The sequence below is a fragment of the Thamnophis sirtalis genome, unplaced genomic scaffold, assembly GCF_051295495.1.
Source record: "Thamnophis sirtalis isolate CommonGarterSnake01/CBP01778 unplaced genomic scaffold, rThaSir2_p1.2 scaffold_1, whole genome shotgun sequence".
NCBI lineage: Eukaryota > Metazoa > Chordata > Lepidosauria > Squamata > Natricidae > Thamnophis > Thamnophis sirtalis.
The window spans coordinates 65,008,917-65,018,289 of NW_028261381.1; the positions used below are offsets into that span (position 1 = coordinate 65,008,917).

Here is a 9,373-nt window from a genome sequence, read left to right on the forward strand (position 1 = left end):
CTTTTAGCAATAGCAATAGCAATAGACTTATATACCGCTTCATAGGCCTTTCAGGCCTCTCTAAGCGGTTTACAGAGAGTCAGCATATTGCCCCCAACAATCTGGGTCCTCATTTTACCCACCTCGGAAGGATGGAAGGCTGAGTCAACCCTGAGCCGGTGAGATTTGAACCACTGACCTGCTGATCTAGCAGTAGCCTGCAGTGCTGCATTTAACCACTGCGCCACCTTGGCTCTTACCTGCAACAGGTAAGCTTTTAATAACGAAGATCATGCGGAATAAAATTTTATTTTGTTGTAGTTACAAAACAGTACTGTGGAATCAATAAAATTAATCCTGAGCTTCTATGATTGCTAATTATTTCTGTTGTAAATAATATTTTTTCACCTTTCTTATTCCGTCACCCCCGTATTAACTAACTGTACTCGTTTTAGTCCTGAGGGATGGGTGCATGCAGTTTTACATAATGTTCCACAAAGAATGTTGATCTCACCCTGGCAGGGAATCACAGCCTTCAACCACCTAGGAACCCCTCGTCTAGGGGAAAGAAATGCCTGCTTTCAAGCAGAGGTTTAAAAAAAGGTTTTTTTCCCTTTTAGTTGTTCAACGGTAAGAGAGACTCTTGCAACATTGAAGGTCTTACGTGCTTCCCCCAGAATCCTCCCAAAGTTTTCACTGAATGAAATGGAAAACTGTCAGATAAACAACAGGGAAAAGTGCTGCCCATATTTTGTTTCATCTTAACATAAAGTAAAGGAAATCTAAGAAGAGAGGTTCAGCAAGGGGCAGCAACAGGCTTATCTTGTCTGGGCACAGAAATTAAGCAAAGTCAGCCATGGTTACATTTTGGATGGGAGACACCAAGGAACCCTGGTGTCATGAAATGTTTTTGCGAGGTGGCACCTGGGACTCTTGGCTAGCCTGGGATGTCAAAAAAATGCTTCCTGAAAGAAGGCAATGGGAAACCAGTTTTATGAGATTGCCAAGAAAACTGCATGGATATATGGATTTTTAGTCAATATATCTCCTGTCATTGTGTTCAAAGGTCAAGTGCAGCCTTCAGCTATACCCCCTCCCTTCAAATTGTTGTTTAGATATATAATTTTCTGTTATAAGATACTATATGTAATATGCCTATGGTCAAGTTGGTCAAGATGGGAGAAAGTTCCTGGAGATTCATTCATTCATCCTCTTTTTGATTTTCACTTGAGACCAGGGAAGTACCCACAAATTTCAGGTAAGAAGCTAGTATCTACCTGTTGCCCATCTGTGTTTTGTTAAACTCTTCTGCTGTGACCTCACCTACATAGTCCCTCTGGAGAGTCCCCTGATCTCCATTCTAAGGTAACCTTAGGTTTTCCTTAGCTGTCCTGGTGTTCACTGGGTTCTTTTTTTCCGCCCCATAATGGAAAAGATTTTGCCCTGGATACAATCAGAGACAGCTGGCCCCCTGTTCTGCTGGTGATGCACTCAATGGATCCCATTCAGGGAATGGGATCAGTATAGCACCGATTAAGCACATTAGGTTGGTGCAGGTCCACCTCTTTCCTCCTGATCTTCAAGAACTGGAGCTCCAATGAGTACTCAGCTTGGAGACATGGACTACCCCAAACAAGATTTGATTTTGCATAGCCAGTGGATTGTGACCTGTCGCCTGCTGGCTCCTCGAGGAGGAGGAGGAGGAGGAAGAGGAGAGGAGGAGGAGTGGGAGTCAGAGTCAGCATCAAGGCAATCTGAGAGCTTCGAGGGGGAAGAAGGAATGGAGCTGGCAGAGAGAGAGGGGGGGCGGGCAAAGCCTGGGCCATCTGTCAGCCCTCAGGTGGCAAGTCAACAGCTCCCAGGTCTGGAGGTGGCTGATGAAGAAGAATAGGAAAAGCTGGGTCCGGTGTCTCATGTGCAGAAGAGGAGAGCAGTGGAAATCTATGGGCCAATCCTTGGGACAGAAGAGCCACCACCACTAGCAAAGCCCTACCCTAGGTCTGGGGATAAAAGGCATGAAGCGGAGATGAATAGATGTGGCATACAACTATTCATCTTCTGGCCAGCCAGACTTGTTAGCCTGCATTGGGAGAGAAACCTTTTGCCCAGGGACGTGTAGTCACTAGAGGCAGGGGAGGCATGGACTCACCAGTCATGAGGAAAAGGAAAGAATTTTAAAGAATTTTTTAAAAATAATTAAAGCCAAGGTAGTTGCTACCAGATTCACAGTGACTTGGAACAGTGCTTTGTGTTAACCATAGGAGGAGGCCAGAGAAATAGGGGCCTCCTGTGCATAAGGAATTTTTCGCCCTTTAAAAGTTAACCAAGGGTTAAAATGCAAAGAATTCCTTATGCAAATGAGGCACGTATTCTCTCGCCTCCTGTAGAGGGCATTTTTAGAGGCTTTTTAGAGTTCTCTGGGAGCAACTAACTCAGTCTGACTCAGAGCTCTGGCCTTTCATGTGGGCAGGGCAGGGCAGGCAGAAGCAGAGTTGAAATCGTCTCTGAGACAGCTGGAAAAGGTGTGTGTGTGGGGAGGGGGGAGGAATTCAAAAAGTTTGATCGGAAGGCAGCAGGGGAAGGAGGGGTATAGCAGAGGAGCTACTTTCAAGCCTTTGGAAAATATATCCAATCCAACTTCTGTGTTTGTGTTTGTTTGAGAGTGAGTGAGGGATCCAATTTCTCTGTGTGTGTGTGTCTGTTTGAGATGGGGGGGGGAGGGAGAGAGGGAGGAAGGAGGGGGAGGGAGAAGAAAAAAATGGGAAAACTTATTTTGCAAGGGGGGGAAATGCTGTCGCTTTAAATCGGAACTGAGCATGCCTGGCTGTGGAATTCTGGGAGTTGAAGACCACAAGTCTAAAAAGTGCCTCACCAGCCCTAAAGCTGACCACACGTCACTGCTTTTGCCAGGACAGCTGGTGCTCCTAATAAAGGAATCTTTGAGTTAACTTCAGAGGGTTTGACATGTTTGGAGAGCTGGATCAGAACACAGTGGCTGAACCTAGGTTCTCCTTGATTGATCCTTATCTACTTTTTTGGTGCCCTGCATGACTCTCCCCTCTAACCAATCTAAATGCAGATGAAAATGCTTTGGCTACAAAGAAAGACCTGGCTAGACTTTTTTCTTCCAAACTGCAAAGTGAGATTCCCTTGATTAAAGCCAGGTTAAGATTGACAAAACATGTAAGCAAAGATATCTCTCACATGGTTTCACCAATTACATCTCAACCTCATCACCATAATTAACCACCTCCCATGTTTCAAAGGAGAAAATCTGGCACAATGCTGAACTGCTTTAGCTCTTGGCCAAATTACAGAGTCCCTGCTTTAAGAAAGAAGGCAAGAACATGTCATTCCCATTTCAAGGTGCCTTTGCAAAATAAAAGCCTGCTCAATACTTCACGGAAAACAATTTTTAAAAAATGTTTAAGGAAATCCGTGGGAAAGATGTGTATAAAACTACTTAGAGAATTTTAGAATAAAAGAGCTGGAGGGGATCCTGGAGAGCCTCATCTTAGAGATCCCCTCCAGCAGAGGAGGGAGCACCCAAGTAGGTGATTCCTAACATTACAGGATCTCTTACTGTAACCCACCTTCTATATGTCAACCATTCAAATACATAAGGACCAGGGGCGAAATGCTACCGGTTTGGATTGGTTCACCTGAACCAGTAGTAAAATTAATGAAACTGGTTTGGGCGAACTGGTTTTTTTTTTTGACGATCCGCTGTGGCGCACGATTTATATTAGGTAGAAAGCTTTCTAGTTAATATAAATCACGCAGTACAGCGGATTCCCCCCCCCCCCGCTGTTCGCTTACCTCACCTTTTTAACACTCTGTGCATTCGCGGGATGTACTGCGCATGCACAGAGGTGGTGAATGCAGACATGTGCGCTCACATTGCTACTGAACCGGTAGCAAAGGTAAGTGGATTTCAGCCCTGATAAGGGCAGCTGTCCTGACTCTTAGAGAACTGACCTGCTCCACAGATTCTAAGACATAGGTGTATTTTGCAAAGACAACCAATGAGAAATGTGAACTAATAGGCAGAAACTGAAGCACTTTCAGACTAAATACAATTTTTTTCAGTGCAAGTAATGGTTATGCCCTCTGGAACAACAAAAAGTAATTATTGGTTACTACCTGATGGTGGCACTACACTCCCCAAAGGCTAGTTAAGAAGGCTGGAGGACAAATATAAAGAGGTCTTTCTGTGTTGCAAGACCAGAAATCCATCCCAAGGAGCCTTTCTCTGGAACCCATGCATGGTTTTCTCTGATCTCACTGCTTAAAAGGATCCTCTCTGTGCAAAGTACAATTTAATCCCAGGTAAGAGTGATTAAGGTTACAGTCAGGAACAAGAAGGAAATAAATTTCATAGTTGAGGTGGACAGAAGGGAAAATGCAGTTTTACAGCATAAAGAGATTGCAGCTTTTTATGAGGTATGATTTCAGGACAAGAGAAATATAAAATTGCAAAATTTGGAAAGGTTAAGAGGCATATTTAGTAGATTACACACAATGTGTGCAATCTGTTTTTTTTCTTGTTTTAAATCAAGTTTCACTTGTTATCCAAACTTTCTATTTTTTTAGATGATAGCTGAAATTGGGTTTTTTTTGTTAGAATGTCCTTTTTTATCTTCTTCCATTCATTGTCAATGTTTTATGATATTTTGAGCTAAGCTTACATTTCACTTTTCTTTGCAGAAAAAGCAGAAATGGCAAAAGCCAATCACACACTGGTTAATGAATTCATTTTGATTGGATTTGCGGGATCTCCTGAATTACAGGTTTTGCTCTTCATTTTCTTCCTGATAATTTATTCCATTACATTGCTGGCAAATTTTGCAATGTTTTTATTAATCCAAATAGACTCTCGACTTCACACCCCCATGTACTTCTTCCTTAGTAACCTGTCATTACTTGACCTTTGCTATTCTTCTGTGGTCACCCCAAAAATGTTGATAGATTTCCTAAAAGAAAGCAAAACCATTTCCTTAAGGGAATGTGCAGCACAAATGTGGTTTTTTGCCTTCTTCGTGGGTGTTGAAGGTTATCTCTTATCCTCCATGGCGTATGATCGGTATGTAGCTATTTCTAATCCATTGCTTTATACAGTTATGATGTCTAGGAAAACCTGCCTGTTACTCTTAGTTCCACCTTGTTTTGCTGGACTATTAAATGCTATGACACACACAGTTATGACTTTCCAACTAACTTTCTGCAAGTCCAAGATCAATCATTTTTTCTGTGATATCCCTGCTGTCATATCCCTCTCCTGCTCTGAGACACAAATCAACAAGATGGTGCTTTTTATCATGTCCTTTACTCATGGCTCTCTCAACAGCATTTTTATTATCATCTCTTACATCTATATTCTTTGTGCCATCCTGAGGATCGGATCTGTGGAGGGGAAGTGGAAGGCTTTCTCCACTTGTTCCTCCCACCTCACTGCTGTTTCCATCTTCTATGTCACCCTCTTCTGTATATATGTGCGGCCCAGCCATAGCTTTCTACCAGCCCAGGGCAAGGTGTTTTCTGTGTTTTATGCAGTGGTCATCCCCATGTTAAACCCACTGATCTACAGCATAAGGAACAAAGAAGTAAAAGATTCCATAGGGAGAATGATCAGAAGAAAAAGACTTCCATGACTCTTGAGCTCGTCTCCTAAGTGATGAATATTTCTCCAAAAAGAAAAAGCATCATTTAAACTGTATGATTGCCATTAAATTGTAAGCGGCCTAGAGTTGCCTCAGTGAGATGGGGGGCATAGATATTTAATAATAAATAAAATAAAATAAAATTTAGATCTTTTGCTTTTAGCAATAGCAATAGCAGTAGACTTATATACCGCTTCATAGGCCTTTCAGGCCTCTCTAAGCGGTTTACAGAGAGTCAGCATATTGCCCCCAACAATCTGGGTCCTCATTTTACCCACCTCGGAAGGATGGAAGGCTGAGTCAACCCTGAGCCGGTGAGATTTGAACCACTGACCTGCTGATCTAGCAGTAGCCTGCAGTGCTGCATTTAACCACTGCGCCACCTTGGCTCTTACCTGCAACAGGTAAGCTTTTAATAACGAAGATCATGCGGAATAAAATTTTATTTTGTTGTAGTTACAAAACAGTACTGTGGAATCAATAAAATTAATCCTGAGCTTCTATGATTGCTAATTATTTCTGTTGTAAATAATATTTTTTCACCTTTCTTATTCCGTCACCCCCGTATTAACTAACTGTACTCGTTTTAGTCCTGAGGGATGGGTGCATGCAGTTTTACATAATGTTCCACAAAGAATGTTGATCTCACCCTGGCAGGGAATCACAGCCTTCAACCACCTAGGAACCCCTCGTCTAGGGGAAAGAAATGCCTGCTTTCAAGCAGAGGTTTAAAAAAAGGTTTTTTTCCCTTTTAGTTGTTCAACGGTAAGAGAGACTCTTGCAACATTGAAGGTCTTACGTGCTTCCCCCAGAATCCTCCCAAAGTTTTCACTGAATGAAATGGAAAACTGTCAGATAAACAACAGGGAAAAGTGCTGCCCATATTTTGTTTCATCTTAACATAAAGTAAAGGAAATCTAAGAAGAGAGGTTCAGCAAGGGGCAGCAACAGGCTTATCTTGTCTGGGCACAGAAATTAAGCAAAGTCAGCCATGGTTACATTTTGGATGGGAGACACCAAGGAACCCTGGTGTCATGAAATGTTTTTGCGAGGTGGCACCTGGGACTCTTGGCTAGCCTGGGATGTCAAAAAAATGCTTCCTGAAAGAAGGCAATGGGAAACCAGTTTTATGAGATTGCCAAGAAAACTGCATGGATATATGGATTTTTAGTCAATATATCTCCTGTCATTGTGTTCAAAGGTCAAGTGCAGCCTTCAGCTATACCCCCTCCCTTCAAATTGTTGTTTAGATATATAATTTTCTGTTATAAGATACTATATGTAATATGCCTATGGTCAAGTTGGTCAAGATGGGAGAAAGTTCCTGGAGATTCATTCATTCATCCTCTTTTTGATTTTCACTTGAGACCAGGGAAGTACCCACAAATTTCAGGTAAGAAGCTAGTATCTACCTGTTGCCCATCTGTGTTTTGTTAAACTCTTCTGCTGTGACCTCACCTACATAGTCCCTCTGGAGAGTCCCCTGATCTCCATTCTAAGGTAACCTTAGGTTTTCCTTAGCTGTCCTGGTGTTCACTGGGTTCTTTTTTTCCGCCCCATAATGGAAAAGATTTTGCCCTGGATACAATCAGAGACAGCTGGCCCCCTGTTCTGCTGGTGATGCACTCAATGGATCCCATTCAGGGAATGGGATCAGTATAGCACCGATTAAGCACATTAGGTTGGTGCAGGTCCACCTCTTTCCTCCTGATCTTCAAGAACTGGAGCTCCAATGAGTACTCAGCTTGGAGACATGGACTACCCCAAACAAGATTTGATTTTGCATAGCCAGTGGATTGTGACCTGTCGCCTGCTGGCTCCTCGGGGAGGAGGAGGAGGAGGAAGAGGAGAGGAGGAGGAGTGGGAGTCAGAGTCAGCATTAAGGCAATCTGAGAGCTCCGAGGGGGAAGAGGGAATGGAGCTGGCGGAGAGGGGGGGGCAAAGCCTGGGCCATCTGTCAGCCCTCAGATGGCAAGTCAACAGCTCCCAGGTCTGGAGGTGGCTGATGAAGAAGAATAGGAAAAGCTGGGTCCGATGTCTCATGTGCAGAAGAGGAGAGCAGTGGAAATCTATGGGCCAATCCTTGGGACAGAAGAGCCACCACCACTAGCAAAGCCCTACCCTAGGTCTGGGGATAAAAGGCATGGAGCGGAGATGAATAGATGTGGCAACTATTCATCTTCTGGCCAGCCAGACTTGTTAGCCTGCATTGGGAAAGAAACATTTTGCCAGGACAGCTGGCGTCCTCCTAAAGGAATCTTTGAGTTAACTTCAGAGGGTTTGACATGTTTGGAGAGCTGGATCAGAACACAGTGGCTGAACCTAGGTTCTCCTTGATTGATCCTTATCTACTTTTTTGGTGCCCTGCATGACTCTCCCCTCTAACCAATCTAAATGCAGAGGAAAATACTTTGGCTACAAAGAAAGACCTGGCTAGACTTTTTTCTTCCAAACTGCAAAGTGAGATTCCCTTGACTAAAGCCAGGTTAAGATTGACAAAACAAGCAATGATATCTCTCACAAGGTTTCACCAATTACATCTCAACCTCATCTCCATAAATAACCACCTCCCGTGTTTCAAAGGAGAAAATCTGGCACAATGCTGAACCGCTTTAGCTCTTGGCCAAATTACAGAGTCCCTGCTTTAAGAAAGAAGGCAGGAACATGTCATTCCCATTTCAAGGTGTCTTTGCAAAATAAAAGCCTGCTCAATACTTCACGGATAACAATTTTTAAAAAATGTTTAAGGAAATTGGTGGGAAAGATGTGTATAAAACTACTTAGAGAATTTTAGAATAAAAGAGCTGGAGTGGATCCTGGAGATCATCTAAGAGATCCCCTCCAGCAAAGGAGGGAGCACCCAAGTAGGTGATTCCTAACATTACAGGATCTCTTACTGTAACCCACCTTCTATATGTCAACCATTCAAATACATAAGGACCAGGGGCGAAATGCTACCGGTTTGGATTGGTTCACCTGAACCAGTAGGATGCTTTCTAGCTAATATAAATCATGCAGTACAGAGGATTCCCCCCCTCCCGCTGTTCGATTACCTCACCTTTTTAACTCTCTGTGCATGTGCGGGATGTACTGTTCATACACAGAGGTGGTGAATGCACACATGTGCGCTCACATTGCTACCGAACCGGTAGCAAAGGTAACTGGATTTCAGCCCTGATAAGGGCAGCTGTCCTGACTCTTAGAGATCTGACCTGTTCCACAGATTCTAAGACATAGGTGTATTTTGCAAAGACAACCAATGAGAAATGTGAACTAACAGGCAGAAACTGAAGCACTTTCAGATTAAATACAATTTTTTTCAGTGCAAGTAATTGCTATGCCCTCTGGAACAACAAAAAGTAATTATTGGTTACTACCTGATGGTGGCACTACACTCCCCAAAGGCTAGTTAAGAAGGCTGGAGGACAAATATAAAGAGGTCTTTCTGTGTTGCAAGACCAGAAATCCATCCCAAGGAGCCTTTCTCTGGAACCCATGCATGGTTTTCTCTGATCTCACTGCTTAAAAGGATCCTCTCTGTGCAAAGTACAATTTAATCCCAGGTAAGAGTGATTAAGGTTACAGTCAGGAACAAGAAGGAAATAAATTTCATAGTTGAGGTGGACAGAAGGGAAAATGCAGTTTTACAGCATAAAGAGATTGTGGCTTTTTATGGGGTATGATTTCAGGACAAGAGAAATATAAAATTGCAGAATTTGGAAAAGTTAAGAGGC

At 43.0% G+C, this 9,373-nt stretch overlaps 1 protein-coding gene across 1 annotated transcript; it reads left to right on the forward strand.

Moving 5' to 3' along the window:
- The first annotated feature begins 4,697 nt into the window (after window positions 1-4,697).
- Window positions 4,698-5,630, forward strand: LOC148049470 (olfactory receptor 5G9-like). Its single transcript, XM_087716283.1, has one exon. The coding sequence runs from the start codon at window positions 4,698-4,700 to the stop codon at window positions 5,628-5,630; it is 933 nt and encodes a 310-aa protein (XP_087572409.1).
- Window positions 5,631-9,373: the final 3,743 nt, after the last annotated feature.

What these genes read in the sequence shown, in the direction of transcription:
- LOC148049470 (XM_087716283.1), top strand. Translation starts at nt 4,698, where the DNA reads ATGGCAAAAGCCAATCACACACTGGTTAATGAATTCATTTTGATTGGA.